A 25,154-nucleotide genomic window follows, 5' to 3' on the forward strand; every position below is an offset into this window, starting at 1 on the left:
AGAATTTATCATAGTGCATGACTCATGTATACCAGAGGCTGTAATAATTAAATACCCCAGAATAGTAGCATTATTGATGTATGTTAAACTGGTGGAGATGCTAGAATTAAAATTAATTCCTAATTTGCATTGATTTTTTTTAAAGAAGACATCAATTTTATGGAAACTTTTGAAGAATTAAAGTGATAGAAAACTGTAAAGCACACTCTCCTTCTGGTAGAAAATGTCCTTTTTCCCCTCTCCTGATGAGTTTAGCATAGAATCAATGCTAATACTATTTGTATTGTACTTTAGTGTTTACCAAGTGGATTCGCATATATTCTCATATTTCATCTGTGTAACGACCTCTGGAAGACAAGATTTCCTAATTATGTTTTTTACTGTCTATTTCTTAACTCTGTCTAAAAGCAGATTGATTGAACTCCATTTCCTCAATTTCGAAGGCTGGTCGGATTAACTGTATGATGGGATATTCAAGGAGGCAGAGGAAAGGAAGAGCTAGAGATTCTACATGATAGAAACCACCCCTGAAGTGATTTCGCCAGCAATCTCACTTCTTTATCCAAAGGCTGAAAACAAAATACAACCCAAAGGAAAGCAGGGAGCACGTGTGTCTTTGAACTTGGCAGTGGAACAGGGCCTTCCTGCTGTGCCTTGAGGAGGAATTTGCTTTGGCTGTCTGTTCTGCAAAGTCAACTTTGTTTTTTCTCCTCAGTGTCTTGTTTTACTGGCATATGCTTATACTGGATTTATATTTCATCTCATTAAAACAAAAATTGAGACCTCTGTATCATTCTTTTCATAATTATGACTTCCCTAGTGCTCAGACAGTAAAATGTCTGTCTACAACGCAGGAGGCCCGGGTCTGATCCCTGGGTCGGGAAGATCCCCTGGAGAAGGAAATGGAAATCCACTCCAGTACTATTGCCTGGAAAATCCCATGGACAGAGGAGCCTGGTAGGGTCATGGGGTCCATGGGGTCACAAAGAGTTGGACACGACTGAGCGACTTCACTTTCACTTTCTGACTTTGTTAGTTAGGATTAAGCGTGGCACTATACAACCCCTGATTCCCCAAATAACAGCAGGGTCTTAAACATGCTAAAAGTTTATTTCCCTCTTAGGTAAAGCAGTCAAGCAGTCTGCATCCCAGAACTGATTTGTGTGATAGCTCCAGAGGCAGAGAACCAGGTGCCTGACTCACTTCAGTGTTATCTTCAGACTGTCAACCTCGTGGTCCAGAGGGGTTGCTTGAGTGTCAACCATTAGGTCCACATTCTAGGCATCAGGAGGAAAGAAGGGCGCCTGATTTCCCTTTTAGGATGTTTTTTTTTTGATATACCAAATAGCTTTCCTGTTTTTATTTCTGCTCTAGTTAGAGGGCCGACGAGGAACAACTTGCTGCCAGGTAAGCTCAGCTCAAGACCAGAGTTCCTTACTGAGGGGGAGAGGAGAGTGAGTGCTGGCGCAAGGACCTCTCGTCTTGCACATGTGATGTAGGGCACCATCGGTGAGCAGTGAGGGTGCCTCTGCCGTCTGTCCATTGTCTGGCTGCACTGATTGGTTTATAATGATAGGGTGCTTTGACTTACTGCTCTTCATGTAGAGATGCACATATATTAGAATAGTCACCTGATTCGTTTAAACTCCTGCCTGTAAAAGGAGAGGGTATTTGTTCTCAGAAGTCACTGAGTAAGGTTAGATTTCTGTACTGTTTCTGATTTTTACATTATTTCCTAAGGCTTCAGGGGGAAATGTGAGCAGCTTGATGCTAGAACAGTTTTCTATGTGATTTCCTCTCCTTTTTCTTTAAAGGAACAATAAAGTGCATAGAGAACAATGGGCAAAATGCCAGCCACTGTGTCTTTAAGGTCTGAGATTTGGCTGTGGAGCATAGAAGAAAATTCCAGAAACACTCTTAAGAAAGTTATTATTTTCTTTTAAATGTGATTTGGAGCAGCAAAGGACAATATGTTTTATAGCACAACTTTTAGGACAACTGAATTGGCAATAAATTCACATAATGAAACTTCTAGCAAGTCTTTATATTTCTACTGGGGAATTCCTTGGTGCTTGGTGTAAATTTTTTAATAGTTAATATCAGCTTTCTATTCTTTCGTTTCTGTTTTTGTAGAGCTAGTGGGAAAAAAGCTTGCTGTGTTACAAAGAATGCCTTTTAGTAAGACTATGAATCAACTCACGTGTGTTTCTGTGTCAAACATATTAAGTAGTAGTTTTTAGGCACTTGAAGGATTGCCCATAATGTCATAATTGTGTGATTCTCTTTCTCATCCATAACCAAGTGAAATCCTTTCTGTCCACCACTGCTCATCCAGGCTCCCAGCCTTCTGGTTCTTTCTCACAATCTATTTTCATCAGGTTCAGCTCTAAACCAGCAGAGCAAGTCCTAGCTTCTCAGAGACCTGGATCTTAGTTCTAGATTTGCTGTTGAAGGACAGGGTATAAATTAAGGCAAATTGATGTGTGTTTTGAGGCCTCAGTATTCCCACATTTAAAACAATAACTTGAATTACAGTATTATTCTCTTCCACTTACGAAAATCTGAAACTCAGTGCAATGGTTTCTTTAAAAATTAGCAAAAAAATTTTCTAGAACATGTTTTTCCAATAATCCCAAACATGTTAATTTATTTTAAAGATGCTACATTTAAGTTATTAAAATTACCAGCTTTTTAAAAGGAATTGAAGTAAAAAAAGTTTGAATATTTGTGATTATGAGCTCAAGTAGCTAAGCTTAATTTTTACGATACCTATATTTTGTGGGGAAAAAAAGTTGCAGCGAAAACATTACTTTCAAACCCTAATCATATTCTACATTTTCTGTTCGAAATTTAATGATAAATGTGTTGAATTACTGAAGTCAGATAAGGAGGAACCATCTCCAAAGCTGAATAGTCTGTCAGCCTCCTTGATGACATTCAATTTTATTTGTATTCAAACAGCAAGTCTCCTTGGATTAGCAGCTGCCATTGTTCTGAAGCTTGGTCCCTGTCCTCAGTACAATGTGTCTATTGTCTTTGTAAATCTTTATGTGCTTTATGTATGTGATTACGATTTCAGACTTAAAGAATTTAAATATGGGAGAGTTCAGGTTTTTAGAATATATTTTAAGGATAACAGCCAGGATCAGTAAAAACTATAGGGGAATAGATACAGCCTTTAAAAAAGAAATTTCATTTTGCACTTTTTAGCAAATGGGTTAAATTGCTTTTTGAGATTCTATCTGGAATGTTTAATTGGGAGATTTAAAATTAGTTTTAGTGAAAGTGGTAGGTATTATTTACTTAGTATCTACTGTCTGGCAATGAACTAGCCTCTTCACATTTATTTTTTGCATTTAATATCTCCACAGGGTTCACACCTATTTCACAGGTGGGGAAACTGAGGTCATCCAGAATGAGTGACAGGAAGGCAGAGTTGAGGGGGGCTCACCCTTACCTGAGAGTACTTAGACACTAGTATTTATTGAGAAGGATGTTGCTAAAGTGGTTTATTTAATATTTTGCTTTCCTGATTAAGCAAATCTCTTGAAATTTTATATAACTGGTATATCTTCCTCTTCCCCTACCTTAGAACTTGTAAGTAATAGGAATTCAGCCTGAACTGATTCAGAAAAAAAATAAAATTTTTTTGCCCACATAAAATCTGATTAATACATTGACTTGTGCTGTACTGTGCTAAGTCTCTTTAGTTGTGTACGACTCTCTGCGACCCTGTAGCCCTTTGTGGCTGTAGCCCATCAAGCTCCCTGTCCATGGGATTTTCCAGGCAAGAAGACTGGAGTGGGTTGCCTTGCCCTCCTTCAGGGGATCTTCCTATCCAGGGATTGAACCCTTGTCTCTTATGTCTCCCGCATCGGCAGGCAGGTTCTTTATTACTAGTGCCACTCGGAAAGCCCAGTACATGTACTTGTGTGCATCCTAATACTCTTAGACATGTAAACCATGTACGTTACCTCAGGGACTTAGTGCCTTTGGAGAGTTGCAAATATCAGTGTGAATTAAAGGCACAGGCTGTGTAGACAGAGACCCCGGGTTTGAATCCTAGCTCCACCAAGTATTGACATATGACCTCTTAAGAGCTTCAGTTTCCACATAAGTTAAACTTACTTCAGCGCTGTCAGGTTAAAGTGAAATGATGTTTGAATCATAAGCATAGTGCTTGGCAATATTTGAGTTGCTCTTGCTCTTTTGGGGTAAGTTTATTGTTCATTGGCATGGGAATGCCTTCTCATTTGAGTCAAGAAAAATAACGTGTTAAGAATTTTAAAAATAAAAAATGAAGACTTACTAATTAATATTGGGTGTATTTTTTATGTTAGTTATTTTAAAGACTCTATAGAAAGTCCTCTAAATAGATCCCCCCGACACCTGCAGTGAGCCTCGAATGTGATTCAGTTAAAAATTAGTTTCCTTTAAAATTTTCAAACATTTTCAAAAATTTTTCTATGATATTTTTATTCAGTAGTAGTTGAAGTATTGAGGAAGTGTTACAGTTTTTACTTTATTCTAGTATCAACTGACACATTAAATGAATGATTCATATCCCTGAACAGTATAAAACTGTTTCATATATATGTATACACACACACACACATACATATATATATATAGTTTTAAACACATATATTTAAAAAAAGTAAAATGTTCTGGGGGTTCTTTTTACTGGAAAAAGTTATCTGTCCTTCACATTTCACAGGCAGGGAAGATGAGTCGTAAAATGGTACTCACAAGAGCAGTGAGAGTGATGGATTTGCAGCGAAGGAGAGGGTGTGAGGAGGCAGGCATCCTTGATTCCCTTTCAAATTGGATTCATTTCTGCTGTGCTGCGTGGCGTTTCCAGCATGGCCAGCTTTTTGAAATGTTTTAAATTTTGCTTCTGTGTTGTCATATAGTTCAGTGCTTGTGACTGGAATGGTCTCTTGGGCAAAGATACTAATCTAAGAATGTTACCAGTCTAAATTTTCCTAAGAGGATTAAACAAATTCCACAGTAAATAAATGGACATGTTTAGAAGGTTTTCCCCCAAGTTAGTTTCTAGAAAACACACAGGAATCATTTGCTAAGCTAAACATCAGGTACATGAACGAGTCCCACTTATGTGGATGGACAGTCACAGGGAACCTCATCGTTAGGCTTGGGTTCAGTAGTAGGAGCTGCACAATTCACAACTGGAAGCTGCTCCTATGTGTCTCTCCCCAAAGTCGGTGAGGCAGCTCCCCTCTTTGCCTGGTCATTAGTATTCATCAGCCCACAGCTCAGACTCTTTTCCCTTGTTTTTGTCAGGGAAGATGATGGAGCAAGGTTGCCTAGAAACAGTTAGCCACACTCTCCACGGGAATTATCAATCTGTCCTGTGCGTTCACCTCTGCACACAGGGGAGAAAATTGAGTTTTGCTGCTGACAACGTTAATTGATTGCAAGTTGTTTTAGATGTTGTGTGATGTTGAAAACCGCAGTCCCTTTCCTTTTTATGTGTTGGATGTGGAGAAACTACGGTGACTCGTTGCACTGAAACTAAAACGATCGTAGAGGCGTCTGAATTTGGATTTGTACGTGTTAGTATTCAGATCTTGACTCTGGTCAGCTTACAGAATCCTCTTTGGTTTTGGAGACTGTTTCTGTAGTGATTTCTTTGGTTTCCAATAAATTCACACAGCCGTCTCCTTCAATAGAGTTCTGATTAGCACAGTCAGGGAGTGACACGTGAAATTGGGGTAGGGGAGAGGGCTGAGATGAAAACCAGCCACCAGCTGATCACCTCTAATTTTTATGGTCCAAAAATTCTTTTGTCATTTTTTTTCTTTTCTCCACTCCTTCTGGTAAGATTGTCATCTTCAAAAATGTCTTGCCCTAAAAGGTAAAGGCATGAATACAATGTGTTTCTGTGGTTGGTTTTATTGGACTTGAATTCCTCTTTAAAGATTTTTCTGATTTGGCTATTAAGAGCTCTTAAAAGCTGAAAGAGGAACAGAGCAGATGAGAGAAAGTTAGATAAGCTGCCACCTCTCTGAGGTTAGAATGGGTTGACCTGGGGTAGGAAGAGGGGCTAGAGGCAAGCCAAGGGGACAACTTTGTTTTGGGTCTGTAGCCCTCTCCTGTGCAGTGCCTAAGCCAGCTTGTGTGCCGAAACCATAGTGCCTTTGGTCATAAATGTGTTCTACCAAGGACTCCCATTGAAATGAATACATTGAACTTTGGGGAGGCCCTAATATCATATATATATATGATTATAAAGATGTTTAACACACTGTGTGGCCTCTGGGATCTCAGTTCCCTGACCAGGGATTGAATACAGGCCTAGGCAGCAAAAGCCTGGAATCCTAACCACTAGGCTACCAGGGACCTTCCAAGCACATTTAAAACCAATTCTTCTTTCTTCAAGACAACACATAAGAATCACCTTTGGAGCTTGAAAAATCGGTGCTTATTCCTTGTCTTGCTCTTAACCGATTCTGATTTAGTAGAAAAGCAAATTGTCTAAATTCTTATAGGATATATTATATTAGTCTATAATGTTAACGTATATACGATGGATTATATTATATGATAATTAGTGACTTATCATAATAAGATTGCAAATACAAAGGAAGTTACTTATAATAAAAATATTAATCCCAAATGGAAATATTCAAGTCTTATCTAACCAGAAAACAAATGGCTTCACAGTATCAAAAGACCTCTTGACGAGCTCCCTGTTAAGGTTACACTTCTTGATAGTGTTTCATGAAAAGGGGATGCACGAAGCAATTCAATCCAGAAACTGCATTGAAGCTGACACTTTGATTTCCTTCTAAACCACAGCTATAATGGATCCTTGAAATTTCTGGTGTACATCAGAGAGACTATTTTATCCAAAAATTGTAATACCAGTATATAATATAACGAGCCCCACAAAATATGTTACATAAGGCAGAAAACATTAGATACTTCCTTTAGTATAGAAATAAATCATCGTTAAAAATTTCTACTACCAAAATGAATTTTATATCACATTGCATCATTAGATTTGACAGCTTCACCATCATTTACTTTTACTGTGACATCTAGTATTTTATTAATTTTTTTTTCAGAAAAAAATCATTTTATCAGATCTTGTGTTAGAGATGATGAGCAGAACAGAAAAACTATGAACATGATGTTGGATATTCTAAGATTAACTCGGTCACAGCTCAGTTTTACGACCTCATACTGAAGAGGAAGTCTTGTAATTGTGTTACTTATTTATTTATTCATTTTTATGCATTTATTTATTTATTTATTTTGCAAAACGGCATGAGGGATCTTAGTTCCCTGCCCACAGAGTGGAACCCCATGCCCCCTGCAATGGAAGCATGGATTCTTAACCACTGGACCACCAGGGAAGTCCCTGTTTATGTTTTATAGTAAGGTGTACAGTGCTTGGTGCTGCCTCACAGGGTTATAAAGACCAAATGAATTATATGCATAAAAGGCTGGGAGCAATGCTTAGCCCATATTAAGTGTGTACATTAATGTTAGCTGTTGACATTATCACAGCATCATCATAATTACACTGTTATTATGATTAATCTGTTAATATTAATCCATATTATTCCTTTAACTTCTCCAGAGGAGAAAATTTAGTCTTCTAAGTATGTCTTTGCCAAGCTTATAATCAATTAAACACTTTTAAAAACTTTCCTATTCATAGGACTATAAATGCCTGATGTATTTACTTTTGCTCCTGTGCTGTCTTCTTGGCCGAGGGTGATTTTTCTATGGTTGATGAATCCACAAGACACTTGATTTAGTTCTGTGGGTTCTCAGTGTGATCAGACAATATCTAAATGTTAATTTCTGAAATGGGTAATGTCGATAGGTATATCCCGTGAAGGGCTCCCCCAGTGGCTCAATGGTAAAGAACCTGCCTACAATGCAGGAGATGTGGGTTCAGTCCTTGGGTCGGGAAGATCCCCTGGAGAAGGAAATGGCAACCCACTGCAGTATTCTTGCCTGGAGAATCCCATGGAGAAAGGAACTTGGCAAGCTACATTCCATGGGCTCTCAAAAGAGTTGGACATGACTTAGTGACTAAACGGCATACCCCATAGAAACAAAATCTCTGTGGAGTTTCCACTAACTTCTTAGAGCAGAAATATTCCTGAAGCATCTAACTTTGATCAAAACAGGTGAGGTGTAAGCCAGCAATTCCTCGGTCCCAGGTTGCGGGCAAGCTTTGTAGCTCCATTTACTCCCTGATGCCTGAGGATAAAAAATTAAAAAGTTACACTTCTGTGTAACTTTTCATAGAATCCCAGGATTTAAATTTTTACTATGTGAAGAGAGGTGCTGATTCTATTCACATTCATCTAGCTTTAAAATAAACGACTGGAACTTCATAACCTTTTGTAGTTTTAAGTGGAGACAAAAACAGTCCATTGCTTCTTAATTTTTCCTGAATAGTCCTTTGTAGCCCACCTTTACCACTGAGAAGGAAAACATTGCTCAGCTGTGTTGTAAACTAACATCAGTTCAGTTCAGTTCAGTCTCTCAGTCGTGTCCGACTTCATTGCGACCCCATGAATTGCAGCACGCCAGGCCTCCCTGTCCATTACCAACTCCCAGAGTTCACCCAAACTCATGTCCATCGAGTCGGTGATGCCATCCAGCCATCTAATCCTCTGTCGTCCCCTTCTCTACCTGCCCGCAATCCCTCCCAGCATCAGGGTCTTTTCCAATGAGTCGACTCTTCGCATGGGGTAGCCAAATAATTGGAGTTTCAGCTTCAGCATTAGTCCTTCCAATGAACATCCAGGACTGATCTCCTTTAGGATGGACTGGTTGGATCTCCTTGCAGTCCAAGGGACTCTCAAGAGTCTTCTCCAACACCATAGTTTCAAAAGCATCAATTCTTTAGTGCTCAGCTTTCTTCACAGTCCAACTCTCACATCCATACATGACCACTGGAAAAACCATAACCTTGTCTAGACGGACCTTTGTTGGCAAAGTAATATCTCTGCTTTTGAACATGCTATCTATGTTGGTCACAACTTTCCTTCTAAGGAGTAAGTGTCTTTTAATTTCATGGCTGAAAACACCATCTGCAGTGATTTTGAAGCCCCCCAAAATAAAGTCTGACACTGTTTCCACTATTTCCCCATCTATTTCCCATGAAGTGATGGGACCGGATGCCATGATCTTTGTTTTCTGAATGTTGAGCTTTAAGCCAGCTTTTTCACTCTCCTCTTTCACTTTCATCAAGAGGCTTTTGAGTTCCTCTTCACTTTCTGCCATAAGGGTGGTGTCATCTGCACATCTGAGGTTATTGATATTTCTCCCCGCAATCTTGATTCCAACTTCAGCCCAGCGTTTCTCTTGAAGTACTCTGCATAGAAGTTAAATAAGCAGGGTGACAATATACAGCCTTGATGTACTCCTTTTCCTATTTGGAACCAGTCTGTTGTTCCATGTCCAGTTCTAACTGTTGCTTCCTGACCTGTAATAGGTTTCTCAAGAGGCAGGTCAGGTGGTCTGGTATTCCCATCTCTTTCAGAATTTCCCACAGTTTATTGTGATCCACACAGTCAAAGGCTTTGGCATAGTCAATAAAGCAGAAATAGATGTTTTTCTGGAACTCTCTTGCTTTTTCAATGATCTAGCGGATGTTGGCAATTTGATCTCTGGTTCCTCTGCCTTTTCTAAAACCAGCTTGAACATCTGGAAGTTCATGGTTCACGTATTGCTGAAGCCTGGCTTGGAGAATTTTGAGCATAACTTTACTAGCGCGTGAGATGAGTGCAATTGTGTGGTAGTTTATGAAACTAACATAGCTTACTGTATTTTCTTTTATGAAGGAACTCAAACAACAGGTAAAACTTTGAAAATATTTTCAAGTGTTTTGGCTAAAACTAAGTGAGGAAGCAGCTTTGGGAGTTTAAGACTGAAAATTTTTATATGATTAGATACATGTGTGTTGTTTAGTTTGTCTACTTTTAGAAAACTTCATCTGAGCCTATTATTTGTCCCTGTTTGAGGAAAGTAAGAATATGTATTAGTGGCATTAGAATCACTTATTCCTGCTTTTATTTTAGCAAGATTTCCATAGGAAATCTTTAGTAGTGGTATGGAAAATATTTACACGTAGTCTATTGTTTCTAGTTGTCTGAGTAGTAAGGAAAGGCTTGGTTAACCAAGGGCCAGCTAATCCTCACTCATTTAGGTGGGGAAGAACTTAGCTTCATCATTTTTTCTGATACCACAACTTTTCTTCATGTTCTGGTAACATTTAGTGATGGTGACTTGTATTAACTTTTTAAAAAATTACTGTCACTTATAATACAGGATTACATAGCATTGCATATTTATTTTGAATCATATTCTACCTCATAATTTAAAAATCAAAACCTTGTCTATCTAAGTTTTCTTGTGGTAGTAAGATCAGCCTGTCCCCTGCCCTCATTCTTCTGTAGGATTATTTTTCCATTTCTCTATAGTTTCCATATGCTGATGTTTAAATATTAATGCAGTAAAACTTTTCTTATTTTGCACTTGGCTAATGTTGTGTTACTGTCTTGTCTTGTTCTGAAGGGCTCTGGCTGTTTATCTGGCATTTTAAAAGTTTTCATACATTTTTAGATGGTATGAAAAGTAGTATGGTGAGTTTAGCTTTGAATATTAATACCTGTTAATTATTAAACATTCTAAGGAATGATTTTTTGTTTTTGGAAGGCTTTATTAACATTTTTATCTGGAGATAATAATACACACTGTAATTGTAATTGCTTGTGTCAGTTGAAGTATTTCATACTCAGTACTATTAGAAATAAAAGTTAGGAAGGGCATTGGGCAATTGACATTTGAGTGCATCCTTCCTACAGCTCAGGGAATTGAAGTTCAGAGAGGTTAATTGCCCGAAGTCAAATAGCAAGCAAGTTCTGGAACAGAACTTCAGAGTTTGACTCCAGTGTCTCTCTGTTCTTTAACTTGCAAATTGCTGCATCTGAGAAGAACAGAGTGGGTCATTCCCGCTCTGCCACCTCCTAGCTGCGTGACTCTGTTAGTATATTATTAATTGTCACGTTGTTATTCTTATCCTTAGACCTCAGAGTTGTATCATTTATGAAAATAATCTCCAAGGTTTTTTAAAAATAAAATATTCCCCCTTTTATTATTTCTTTAAAAATTTAAAGATACGATTTATGTTTCCTGGTGTAATTGGCAGGGATATACATTTTCTTTTTCATTGTATACTACTACTACTACTACTACTACTACTAAGTCGCTTCAGTCGTGTCCGACTCTGTGTGACCCCATAGACAGTAGCCTACCAGGCTCCCCTATCCCTGGGATTCTCCAGGCAAGAACACTGGAGTGGGTTGCCATTTCCTTCTCCAATTCATGAAAGTGAAAAGTGAAAGGGAAGTCACTCAGTCGTGTCCGACCCTTAGCAACCCCATGGACTGTAGCCCACCAGACTTCTCAATCCATGGGATTTTCCAGGCAAGAGTACTGGAGTGGGGTGCCATTGCCTTCTCCGTTTTTATTGTGTAGACACTTTCAAATTGAGCAAGGTTTTAGTTCATAACAAAAGTATTTAAAATCATAATGAATTCAAGCTTCTTCATAGGGTGTCTCTTTTGCCAATAATGGCATGATTCCTACAGCACTGGTTGATTGTCAAAGTGTGATTATGGTAGTGGAGGTCATTCACATCTGTAATACTAACTTCAGTTAGTATTTTCAGTTAGGTGAATTTTGATTTCACTCTTCTGTCCAATGATAGATAGTCCCAGCCCAGATAAAATGCAGTTTTTTGGGAAGACTGTTCCTGAAACTCCTCCTCTATTCAGTAGGAAGTGTAGCTAGCAGGATGGAAGGTTGGTCCTGATGGTGACTGGTAGACTCTGGAAGGGAGGGAGAGGTACAATGTCTATTTGATGGTCCCACAGGAAGAGAAATGCATAGTAAATGGAAGATAGTTGGTTTCCTTCTCTTTTAGCCCACCTATCAGTTCTTTGTCAGGCAGAACCTACTATACTTGGGAGTCAACTACTCGTCCTTACTGGCTAGCTCCTCCAACAATGACACACATCTTAGGATCTGAGGACAGATGGCTGGAGCATAAATCTGTAAATGTCAAGTTAAGTCTGTTGTGCAAGGCTTCTTGCTAAAATATTGATAGCTTAGTGTCCAGCTGTAACTGCTGGTTCTGCTCTTCCCATGTTTATCTTATTATTTAAATGAATAATGCTCTTACTACTTTAAAAGCCATTGGAAATTTTAAAATTAGATTAAATTGTCAAAGCACATAACTGATGTTTGCTTCTCTCTGTATTTGTGTTAATGAATGATTCGAGGTAGTACTCTAAGGGTGAGTTTAGCCTCTGACTGTTTGAAATTCTATCTAGGCCAGTTGTTTAATGTGAAGTCAAATCAGTGTAAAAAGAAAATGTTATCAAAGGACTCAGACTTCTTAAGGTTTAAAACTGTTTTGGAAATGTCTTGGGGATTTAAATTTTTATAATAGATGCTACACCCAAGCAAACACTCATATGTATGGCCACACACATATTTAGTTACTATTTTAATTAAAAATGGTCCCAGTTCTTATCACTATTTTTGACATGAGTGCTTGTCTATATTGACATTGTTTTTTAATTTTTTTTTAGTAGGTTCAGAGTTTGTTTTCAGAACATATACTAAACCAGTTCGTGGTATAATAGGACTATGCTCCAAAGGTTGATATTGACATTCTGTTGAATATCTTTTTTCTCTGTCGCACATTAACTAGCAACCCTGTTTTCAGGGAAGGTTGGCGCGACAAGCTCTCATTAACCTCTTGTTTTCTTTGCGTGGGGCACTGTGCTAGCAGCTATAAATTGCATTTCCTGTTATTAGTTTCCTGTGTAGCGATCTTTCTTAACTAGTCTATAGTGCTCTTTATTTCCAAGTCTTTATAGAGGAAGTAACTATAAATAGAGAAGTTAAATTTTACCCTAAAATACATTAAAAAAAAAAAAGCATCCGGAAAGTATCTGAACAGTTACAGAATTTTATTTTTAAAAAAGTTTACCCCTTAATATAGTACATTCAGAAAACATTTAAAGACATGTTATTGTCTTAAAGCAATATTGGCTTTATAGCCATCTGATCAGCATCATGTGTGTTGTTTGGCCTGATGTGGGGTGGATATGCCAATTGCAAAAGCTCTTGGATTAATTTGTTTAATTAGATTCCAGATAGAGTACCATAAATGAGCTACCATGGGACTTCTACGTGATATTTTGCATTGGAAAAGCAAAAGCAGTATATGAAGAAGAAAACACACAACTCATGTTCCAAACCGGCTTCTCTTCTTCGTTTTGACATTACACAGGTAAATTTTGCACTGTGATCCATTCTGCACCACTTTACCGCTTTTGGTCAGACGTTCTCACTGCATTTCCTGAATAATGTATTTACCATACATTTTACTCCTCAACCCCTAACTCTTCACCTGGTTTCCCCCAGGACGTTTTTGCACTTGCCTGTCAAAGGGTCAAGTCATGACCTGACTTGGTTTTTAAGGATTTTTAATCTGTGTTTGGAATTAGTCACTATCTGTGCTTTTCTGTAAGGTTAAACCTCTTTGCATATGCTTATAATGACCATTAGAGAAATGTCCCTCAAGGGGTGCTTCGTGTTGTTTTCACATCATTTTCAAGAATGCACAGCTCTATCTGTCAATCTCTGGAAAAAAAAAATAGTTCAAAACTTTCTGCAAAGTAGAAATTTTCATACTGTGCCATGGTGTTGACAGGGCTGGCCATTGTGGAACCCTCATGGGTGGAACCCTCACCCACGCTGCAGGGGGCTGTTGACTGAACTTTGGAATCCCCCCACACTATGAAGAGCCCCCTTCCTGCTTTTTCCTTGGGGTGACCCTAGGATCAGTGGAATGTGTTCAGTTGGACTTTAAAGGGATTTTGTTTAATCTTTGACTGGTATTTTCCTTTTGATAGAGTGGAACAATAGCTGAATCCTGACTTTCATTTTTGTTTTTTTGCCATCTAGAAAATGGGCCAAATTAGGAAAAGCCAATAATCACGATTATTTGAATTCTACATTTTTTGAAGGTTGTCTTCCTTGCACCAACTCTGGTGCTCTAATTAGTGTTGTGCACTTACACACACTCTTAAAGGAAAGTACCACTGTCCTTTCCCATTTGAAAAGTGAAGGTCATCATCCATAAAAACCCAAGGCAGAGCTTCCCAGGTGTACTATGCATCAAAATCACTTTGTGAAAATTCAGACTTTAGGAATAAATAATTTGCAGCACAGAGTTGCTGCAAACAACTCTGTGTTTTCTTGAGTTTATTGAGACAGGAAAAATGGTATTAAATCTTTCGACATTATATCTTCTATCTGGCCATATGGTTTTCAATAGTGACCAGATGAAGAACTCTTTATATAATTAAACTAGCTCTCATAATTGAGTATAATTGGACAATAAGTTATCTTGGGTTTCTGGTCAGCAATTAATATCACTGATGGTCTGAATTTGTTTTAATGCTATTCGTTCCACAGACAGTATTGGTTAACAATAATGAGTGGACTTGAGAGCCAGTTTCCTGAACTTAATCTTGATTCATCAAGTTAATACTTCTGTGCATCTGGACAAGTTACTTGGCTTTTTTGGGCCTCGGTTGACCTGTCTCTAAAGTGGGGATAAGAGATATACTTACCGCATAACTTTGTAGTAAGAAATACATGAATTACAGTGAACATTTGAAAAGTGTTAGTTGTTTTTATTCTATCAGTAAATGAAAAATTATATATTAATGACATAACTATAGACTGAGATTATTTCATTAATCATGGAATTCAATAATGTTCAATAAGAGGGACCCAATTCTTTCTTTTCTGTCATCCTCAGCATCGAGGCTGGTTCTTCCCAGAATCACAAAAGAACTGTAGTCGCTCCGTCTCGCACATTCCAGCAATATGAGTGTGAAGCCCATCTCCAAAGCCCTAGGAAGGCTTCACCTGCTGACCTGTGGGCTAGAACTGAGTCCCTTATTCTTCTCTGAGCAGACCTTGAAAATGAAAAGAAATTATAAGAAGTCATAGAGCCAATCAGAGACAAATAGATACTGAAAAATTGGGGTTCAGTTAGTGACACAAGAGTTTGGAAAGGATACTGAGTAACGTTGTAGCATTTATTTTTATATTTTACTGATACGTAAATGTGTGTGTCTGCTAAGTTGCTTCAGTCTGTCCAACTCTTTGCAACCCTATAGACTGTAGGCTGCCGGACTCCTCTGTCCATGGGACTGTTCAGCCAAGAATACAGAAGTGGATTGCCATGCCCTCCTCCGGGGAATCAGTCCCAACCAAGGGATCGAGCCTGCATCTCCTATGGGGCCTGCAGTGGCAGTGGGTTCTTTACCACCAGTGCCACCTGGGAAGCCCAGAGAGCACTTGTCCCACGGAACCAGCCAGGAGGCGAGCCTGGGATCTTTTGATCCACAGTCGGGTGCATTATAAAGACATAGATAAGTAGTATTTATTTATATGTGAACAAAAGCTAATATTTGGGTATCTAGAGCCTACCAACCAGAGGATGAATTAATTACTATATAATTTCTCCTCATAAAATCCCCATGAGGTAGAAACTATTAACTCCATTTCATGGATAGACAGGGTTAAGCAGTCCAAGGTGGTGGGGCCAGGATCTGCTGAAAGAAACGTGGTTCTCTGAAGTTGAAGCTCTTTCTATTATAAAATGCGGTTTCTTATTCCTTTTGGACATCAGAATATTAACTGATGCTCTTAATTTTACTTTATGGTAAACTGATTTACCTTAGTTCTTTTTGAAGACAGGTATGAATTTCATGTATGAACAGATTCTATCTCCAAGACATAGTGTTCCATATTCTCATATTAGCAAAAATTTTCTTAATGAATAAACTGTTTTAGTAAATGGAAATTGGATATAGAACTTGTAAAATGCTTCATAATAATCTTACAGAGAATATGTAAGTACGTCTGTTTAGCACTGCCACTCCAGCAACTCATTCTAAAGCACATATTTTAACTTCTAATTTTCAAGATATTAAAACAAAATCCCCTCAAACAGTCAGTTTTGTCTGTCCTCAACATATTAAGTTTATAACCTGGGTAACTAAAAGAATGGCAATACAAAATGTGGTTGCCTTTAGAAGGTTGAATGATTGCAGTGTCATGGTTCGGTTCACTTCAGTCGCGCAGTCATGTCCAACTCTTTGCGACCCCATGAATCGCAGCACGCCAGGCCTCCCTGTCCATCACCAACTCCAGGAGTGTACTCAAACTCATGTCCATTGAGTCAGTGATGCCATCCAACCGTCTCATCCTCTGTCATCCTCTTCTCCTCTTCTCCTCCCGCTTCAATCTTTCCCAGCATCAGGGTCTTTTCAAGTGAGTCAGCTCTTCGCATCAGGTAGCCAAAGTATTAGAGTTTCAGCTTCAACATCAGTCCTTCCAATGAATATTCAGGACTGATTTCCTTTAGGATGGATTGGTTTGATCTCCTTGCAGTCCAAGGGACTCTCAAGAGTCTTCTCCAACACCACAGTTCAAAAGCATCAATTCTTCGGTGCTCAGCTTTCTTCATAGTCCAACTCTCACATCCATACACGGCCACTGGAAAAACCGTAGCCTTGACTAGACGGACCTTTGTTGGCAAAGTAACGTCTCTGCTTTTTAATATGCTATCTAGGTTGGTCATAACGTTCCTTCCAAGGAGTAAGCGTCTTTTAATTTTTTTTTTTTTTAACCCGCATATTATACTTCTTGGCGGCGGCAGCCCGTTCTTCTGGGGTCTTGGGATAGGGTCCCGGGAGCATGTCCTTGGTAATGTGGGAGGCTGTCCGTGCACCTAGCGGCACCACGTTTCGGGCTGCCTTTTGCAGCCATCGGACTCCCAGGACCCCTGCCCTGGCCGCCGCCATCTTCACCTTCTTTCCGCGTCTTTTAATTTGATGGCTGCAATCACCATCTACAGTGATTTTGGAGCCTAAAAAAATAAAATCAGCCACTGTTTCCACCACTGTTTCCCCATTATTTCCCATGAAGTGATGGGACCATATACCATGATCTTAGTTTTCTGAATGTTGAGCTTTAAGCCAACTTTTTCACTCTCCCCTTTTGCTTTCATCAAGAGGCTCTTTAGTTCTTCTTCACTTTCTGCCATAAGGGTGGTGTCATCTGCATATCTGAGGTTATTGATACTTCTCCAGGCAATCTTGTATTACTTTATTTAAGTTAAACAAATCTCATTACTTTTAGTGAGTTAAAAAGACCATATTTTTCTTTGTGCCTCTCATTTTCTTACCAGAAGATGATGATTCATTTGGTTGAAACTATGTTCTGATTGGTTTAAAAAATGGTTTTAATAGTTATATAAATGATAGACTTAAAAAAACTTTAAATGGTGATCCCTCCTGTGAAATTTCCTGTAAGAAACTTGGGAGATGGAAAACTGAAATGGACGAGTAGAGTAACAAGAGCTCTGTGTGCCTGTCTTTGGAGGAGGGTGTGGCGGCTCCACTGATGGTCCTAAGTGTGTGTCCAGTTACTTGGAGGAAGACATTTCAACGTGGCTTCTACCCTGTACTTGGTTTTACTGAATATGATTTTGGACAAGGATAAATGGAAATTGGAAGTGACAAATCAGATACTGGTTTGAAATTAGAGGAAAAAGGCAAAGCAATTGGTCAACTTTTAGCAAGATAAGATTCCCATCATTTCATCTTTGCTGTTGCCATGATGAACACTGGAGGTTGGAATAATTTAATTCCTGTAACACTAAATGTTTGGTAGTGGTAAAGGGGATTTCTTGTATCAATCCTCTTCTTACCTCACTGCTGCCAAGATTAGAGACAGGGTGTAATCTGCATCAGTAATTGGAGTAATCAAGAGTATTTCTGTTCCCTGTACCCTTCTCAGGATCAGAAACTCAGCTGTTGGTGTTCTTAATATTGACTAGCTGTGTCACCTGTTTTACCAATAGTATTGTTTAATTTGTTTGAACAATACTATTTGTTTAATTAATTAATTTTTAATCTTTTTGTTTGTTTTTGCTCTAAAACCTTACCCTAAACAGTGGTTTGAGAGAGCCCTCATCTGAGTACATTCCCAGAAGGAAAGGATAGAGACTAATTTGACCTTAGATCCTGTCATTTTTGCGTAAAAATGCTGAGTTAGTTCCAAATGCTTCAGATCAAAAGGAGAGCTGACACTTTGTTCCCCTTGCTATCCTTTGGAACTCATGAAAACGTGATCAAAATTTAATACTATTGTCTTAAAAAGGCATAAAAGAGCTCCTTGGACCTGCGTGCCTTCTGCTGTTCCCAGTCACTCCCCCAATCCCAAACTAGATGACAAGGTACTGGCCCCATTCTTGCAAGGCTTTGTCTCCCTGGAGTTTTAAGCATAAAGTTCTTGCATCTGTTGACATTAACTTTCAAACATAGGAAATTTTTTAAATACTATAACCGTGTATCAAAAATTAAAAAAAAGTCCTTTATCTATGACCAGATATCTAGTGTATTCTGGAAGTTTTTGGTATACCCTTTAGAGAATTGCTTATTGATTTTTTTGCACCTTAACAAACCACGTGGCTATGTTGAGACTGACAGTATAATTTACACACATACAGTGACAAACATTTATATTTGACAGAATAAATTTAAATTTTCATTGATTTTGTTACTTTAAAGCATTTTCTAATTGAAATATATCTTTAGTTAATTCTACTTTGATATACTTCCTGCTGCTGCCGCCGCTAAGTCGCTTCAGTCGTGTCTGACTCTGTGCGACCCCGTAGACAGCAGCCCACCAGGCGCCCCTGTCCCTGGGATTCTCCAGGCAAGAACACTGGAGTGGGTTGCCATTTCCTCCTCCAATGCATGAAAGTGAAAAGTGAAAGTGAAGTTGCTCAGTCATGTCCGACTCTTTGCAACCCCATGGACTGCAGCCCACCAGGCTCCTCCGTCCATGGGACTTTCCACGCAAGAGTACTGGAGTGGGGTGCCATTGCCTTCTGCGTGATACACTGCCTAGGGCTGCCTTCTCTGGGGTCGCACAGAGTCGGACACGACTGAAGCGACTTAGCAGCAGCAGCAGCAAAGTGCATTTACTGTAGTTAATGATGTTACAGACTTAAGTATACCCTGGTGTACCTCGGAGAGTGTTGCTTTGTACTCATAAATAGTAAAATATTGTCCTCACTGATTCATGGATTAAAAAGATAAATTTAAAAAATGCATTACATGGAGGAAACCAAAAATGAATGTATTTCCATTTAGCAGATTGTTTTAGTTTTCTGTGACATTGTCTGTACTAGGCTTGTGTCCTTTTTTCATCCTCAAGCCCTACACATGTAAGAACCTCTTAAACTCTTTCTGCATTAGAGATTAAGAATTAGAATTAACATATATAAAAGTTTTTGCTTTTGATATTTGGTATCATTAACTTTTTCTGCATGGCCTAGTTTTGAAGAACAATTGTTCTGGGTTTGAAAAGTAGTGATATTACATGCCAATGTGCCAGTACAAAACATACTAGAAAAAATACTCAGGGTATGGTAAAGTCAGCCTTCAAAAGGTTAGGAAAAGTACCCTAAAAAATGCTGCTTTGGACTCTGATTCCTTCTTTAGGAATCATGTTTAGTTGCGGTTCCTCATATATAATTCTTATAAATTAAGCACTTTTTTTTTTCTGGAAAGCCAAACATTTACCACTATTTTGAGTTACTCAGTAGAATATACTGGTGTTTATGATACACATGATTAAAGCATATGACCTATGTCAGCTTCTAATTCAAGCTTAAATTTTTTTTACTTTGTAAACAATATTTTGTTAAAAAAGAAAACTCTCTTCACAGACTCATTTTAAATGCCCATTTCTATACAACGTGAAAGATCTTCATTCAGCTTCCAGGGTAATCTTAAAATAAGTACATCCATTTCTTCTTAAATGCACCCAATCTTCTTCACTTTGACACGTGGTAGAAGCCTCTCAAGTGTGTTTTTGTTGTTATGATCATTTCTGTTCTTACTGAGTAAGTAAGGTCAGATTATATTGCTGTCCTGGGAGTCATCCTTTTTACCAGTTATTGTGTGTCTTTCTTTTCGATGAGTAACTCTTTATTAAACTATGAAATAATGATTTACGGAGGACATTATGGCATTGACATGTGGGCATTCACTTAAGGAACCTTGACTTGCTGAGATGTTAAAAAGGCAGTAATACTGTTTTTTTCTTTCACTGGTGTGTGTCTATTCTGACTGGTAACTATTGAGACTCAGGTAGAATTTATAGCTCAATGTTTTATTTTCCTTTTAGAAAGTGTTATAAAAGCTCTAGATGCTGGCAGTTCACAGTAAAATTGGGCTTAAAAACCATTTCTGTCTAATTCTCTAGACCTTATGAGTGAGTGAATGTTAACATCTTACGTAACTATAGTGCATACAGTGTTACCGCCTGCATTCTGACATTCTTCCATGGAACTTGTCTAGATGTCCTGTGTTTTCTGTGCCTTTGAGTCTATGTGTGTGAATAGTTCTATGCAATATTATCACAGGTGAGTATGCTTATTAAAGTGTGAGTTGCCCAGTCATGTCCGACTCTTTGTGACCCCATGGACTGTTGCCTGCCAGGCTCCCCTATCCATGGAATTCTCCAGGCAAGAATACTGGAGTGGGTTGCCATTTCCTTCTCCACTAGATTTTGTGACCCTTGCCTAAAAATGCACAGGTACTTAGTAGTTACAAATAGGAGAGCAAGACACCTCAACCATGGTTTATAGAAAATCATAACAAATTTGCACCAATTAGCCTACAAGCCTTTTTATCTTAGATCCATGAAAAATACTACTTTGCCAATAAAATCAATTCAGGCAGATCGATCTCTTGTAAGATGTGCACAATGAGCTGGAGTAGACAGCAGAGCGTGGGGCCAGGATTAACAGGGTGTGTGGACCAAGGACAGAAGAATGACAAGAGGGAGTGTTTGGGGATAGAGGCTCCAGAAAACTTAAGACTTTGGAAAAAAATCTTTTAATTCTAGATGAGTTGTTTATTTCAGGGAGAAGAAATAGCAAATGTGTGGGTTTGGAAGTGAGCATCTAATTGATCTCTGGTTCCCTGTAATTGGAATAAAAGCTCAGTGTGCACACTTAGCGGGAGGGGATATCATGGAAGCTGAGGCACAGACACTGTGTTTGCAGTAGGCATCTTCACACTCTTGCATATTAGAGAGTCAGGGGGACCATCAGAAAGGAAATAGGACTTGTTCTCAGGTTACTTAGGACTTAACATGTTGAGAAAAGGAATTAGTAGGAATGGTAAGAATTTTCTCTCTCCTAAAGGTGAAGGCAATGAGATAGTTTACAACGTGCATCTTTTCTGTAATTCCATACCCATAGCTGATAAAACGAAGCAGTATTTCTGTTAAGAACTACAACTTTGTAACGGCATCCACTCCAAGTGTTTTTGGAATACTCCAGTCACAAATGCACCTCTGGTGTGGCTGTGCTAGATCATTTGGGCTGTAACAGGGAAGGGTATAATGACTCATTCAATACTTCAGAGCAGAGGCATGTGCAGCCACATGCACGAGTAAGTCAGGGCTGAGAAATATTTGGCATCTTCTACAGAGAAGTGTGTTTTGGAAGATCTTTACCCATAGCTGTTATATATGGACAAGTGGTCCAGCGGTTAAGACTCTGTGTCTTCACTGTAGGTGGTACAGGTTCGATCCATGGTTGGGGAACTATAATCTAGCATGCTGTGTGCCACAGTCACAAAAATTTGGGCTTCCCAGGTGGCTCAGTGGTAAAGAATTTGCCTGCAATGCAGGAGATCTGGGTTCAGTCCCTGGATTGCGAAGATCCCCTGGAGAAGGAAATCGCAACCCACTCCTGTATTCTTGCCTGGGAAATCCCATGGACAGCAGAACCTGGCGGGCTGCAGTCCATGGGGTTGCAAAGAGTCGGACATGACTGAGCTACTAAACAACAGCAACAACAGGAACACCACAGTTGTCTGCATCTTTGATTGAGAAACAATCCTGGCATCATCATGCTTTTTTTTTTTCTAGTTATTCTGATTGGTAATTATTTTCTGTGCATGTACTATATTCTACAAGATGTTTTGGGTGCCAAGGATACAAAATTGAATAAAGCAATTTTGAATAAATTTGAACTTTCTTAAATAAAGTTGAATTTATTTTTTTGAACAAATATTCAGTAGAGTTCCTACTTTTCAAGTAGCTTAGTAATCCTCATCTATTTTCATGCCCAAACCACTCAGAATAAAAGCACCTTATAGTGGTAACAGTGACTTCCTTTGGTATGGATGTTGTTTGGACACTCCTCTGTCCTGTGTGAATCTCTGGGTCCTTTAAGCATTGCTGTGCTACAGGCTGTGAGAAAAAGCTAAATGGACTATTGTACCTGTTTCTATCACCTGTCCCTGCTGGTGGGTTGGGGTCAGATATGTGTATGTGTTCAGAAAGATTTTGAATGAAATATAGACTATCTGTGAATCAGAAATATCCTTGTATAGGTACTTTGGGTGGAACTTAGAAAGGTGAAGGACAGTGGGCTGGGTGGGGAGGGGAACGAGTTGCTGGGGAGGGATAGTTATCACCCTTGAGATTCATGATCGAAACAGACCTGGACATAAAAAACCCAATCGTAATAATGTTGTCCATCTAAAAGATCTTAAGCCGCGGGATTGAAGAGTGGTAGCATGTTGCATATATTAAATCTTTGTTCCACATAGGATGTTAGGGCCTATTCAGTTGAGTTTCTTGATATTCCACATAACAATAGCCAAATCAGATTAGCATAAGAAAAATGGAACAGTACCAGAGGGGTTCTTCATGACCTCAATAGTGCAAGAAGTTAATGGGAACAGAGACTGTAAAGTCCTTAGGAAAACCAAAAGGTCTCTTTTTATGCTGTGCTTTCTTGCTTGCTTCTGGAATTCTTTTTTATTTTTCCTCCCCAAGAGCAGCTTTCTTCGCTCCTGTTTCCACGTTATTATTTGTCTGTCTCAACATCCACACCTGTGCCTTATATTAGTCTCCGCCCCTTTCAGTCTGTCAGTCGCACATGTAAGTTTCCTTGTAGGTTTTCAGTCGGTCTAATTTAGATCAAAGGTCCACCTCTGATGTCATCAGTGTCACGGGAAGGGGAGGGTGTGGACGCAGTGATGACGACAGTGTGTGTGGAGATGAAGTGGACCCACACACCCCTTTGGCTGGTGGGTGTGCAGTTAAGTGGAGGCGTTTCTCAGAAAATGAGAGATGGCACTGAACTTGGGCAAAGTGGTCCTATGATTATAAAAAGAACCTGAAACATCTTGAGGACATTAGAAAATAATAAGGATAATAAAATAATAATGAAAGGTATGTATTCAGTTGTGAAGGTTTCATGATCCACCTCTTTGGAAAAAAACTTTGTAGTAGTTGAAGCAAAACTTGAAGTATTCATTCTTCTTTGATCTTATAACTTTGTTTTGTTCCTTAGTTATTTTGATTTAAATTTTTTCTAGATCATTTTGCCATACATGCAATAGACAAGATTTTGTTTTCTAATGGAATTTTAAAAATGGAAGTATAACTTCCCAACATGTTCTTCAAGAAGAATAGTGGCAGCATTGTTCTGTTTGAATGGACTGGGACCACAGTCCGTGTCTTGAAAGCTAACAATATAGTTACTCTTTTTAAAAGGCAAAACTATCTGTCCATTTTCAATCAGTTAGTTCATCTTCAAATACTTTATTCACTACCCTCAAAATATCTTACTATTTCCCCCTTGAGTGAATGATTTTGTGATTCATTTTTATTTTTCTCATTGTGAAAGTGTTCAGTTCAGTTCAGTTCCATCGCTCAGTCATGTCCGACTCTTTGCCACCCCATGAATCGCAGCACACCAGGCCTCCCTGTCCATCACCAACTCCCGGAGTTCACTGAAACTCACGTTCATCGAGTCAGTGATGCCATCCAGCCATCTCATCCTCTGTCGTCCCCTTCTCCTCCTGCCCCCAATCCCTCCCAGCATCAGAGTCTTTTCCAATGAGTCAACTCTTCGCATGAGGTGGCCAAAGTACTGGAGTTTCAGCTTTAGCATCATTCCTTCCAAAGAACACCCAGGGCTGATCTCCTTCAGAATGGACTGGTTGGATCTCCTTGCAGTCCAAGGGACTCTCAAGAGTCTTCTCCAACACCACAGTTCAAAAGCATCAATTCTTCAGCGCTCAGCCTTCTTCACAGTCCAACTCTCACATCCATACATGACCACAGGAAAAATCATAGCCTTGACTAGACGGACCTTTGTTGGCAAAGTAATGTCTCTGCTTTTCAATATGCTATCTAGGTTGGACATAACTTTCCTTCCAAGGAGTAAGCATCTTTTGATTTCATGGCTGCAGTCACCATCTGCAGTGATTTTGGAGCCCCAAAAAATAAAGTCTGACACTGTTTCCACTGTTTCCCCATCTATTTCCCATGAAGTGATGGGACCGGATGCCATGATCTTTGTTTTCTGAATGTTGAGCTTTAAGCCAACTTTTTCACTCTCCTCTTTCACTTTCATCAAGAGGCTTTTGAGTTCCTCTTCACTTTCTGCCATAAGGGTGGTGTCATCTGCACATCTGAGGTTATTGATATTTCTCCTGTCAATCTTGATTCCAGCTTGTGTTTCTTCCAGTCCAGCATTTCTCATGATGTACTCTGCATGTAATAATCAGGGTGACAATATACAGCCTTGATGTACTCCTTTTCCTATTTGGAACCAGTCTGTTGTTCCATGTCCAGTTCTAACTGTTGCTTCCTGACCTGCATATAGGTTTCTCAAGAGGCAGGTCAGGTGGTCTGGTATTCCTATCTCTTTCAGAATTTCCCACAGTTTATTGTGATCCACACAGTCAAAGGCTTAGGCATAGTCAATAAAGCAGAAAAGTGTGGTTTAATAAAACTATATCAGTTCCTACTATTAAAAGTTTTTTTGTCCCAGTCTTAAAGCTCAACACTTAAAAAATGGCCCCCATTCTGTGGTATCCTGATTCCTGATGAAAGGCTATTGAGTTGTCATTGGCCTTATTCGTAAGTTGGTTAACTTGGCATTTTAAGTTTCTTTCGATTTA

General features: G+C 39.0%; 1 protein-coding gene across 15 annotated transcripts in view; it reads left to right on the forward strand.

The window, feature by feature from the left end:
* Positions 1–25,154, forward strand: part of PARD3 (par-3 family cell polarity regulator) — a 579,453-nt gene that overhangs the window by 166,109 nt on the left and 388,190 nt on the right. The window contains exon 1 of one of the 15 annotated variants that reach the window (XM_070380968.1): positions 13,274–13,354. The exons of the other annotated variants lie outside the window; for them this stretch is intronic. Coding sequence (XP_070237069.1) covers positions 13,289–13,354 — 66 coding nt within the window. The 5' untranslated portion in view covers positions 13,274–13,288. Of the gene's footprint in view, positions 1–13,273; positions 13,355–25,154 lie in introns of those variants that run through there. 15 annotated transcript variants of the gene reach the window in all.

Source organism: Bos mutus, chromosome 13 (assembly GCF_027580195.1).
Source record: "Bos mutus isolate GX-2022 chromosome 13, NWIPB_WYAK_1.1, whole genome shotgun sequence".
NCBI lineage: Eukaryota > Metazoa > Chordata > Mammalia > Artiodactyla > Bovidae > Bos > Bos mutus.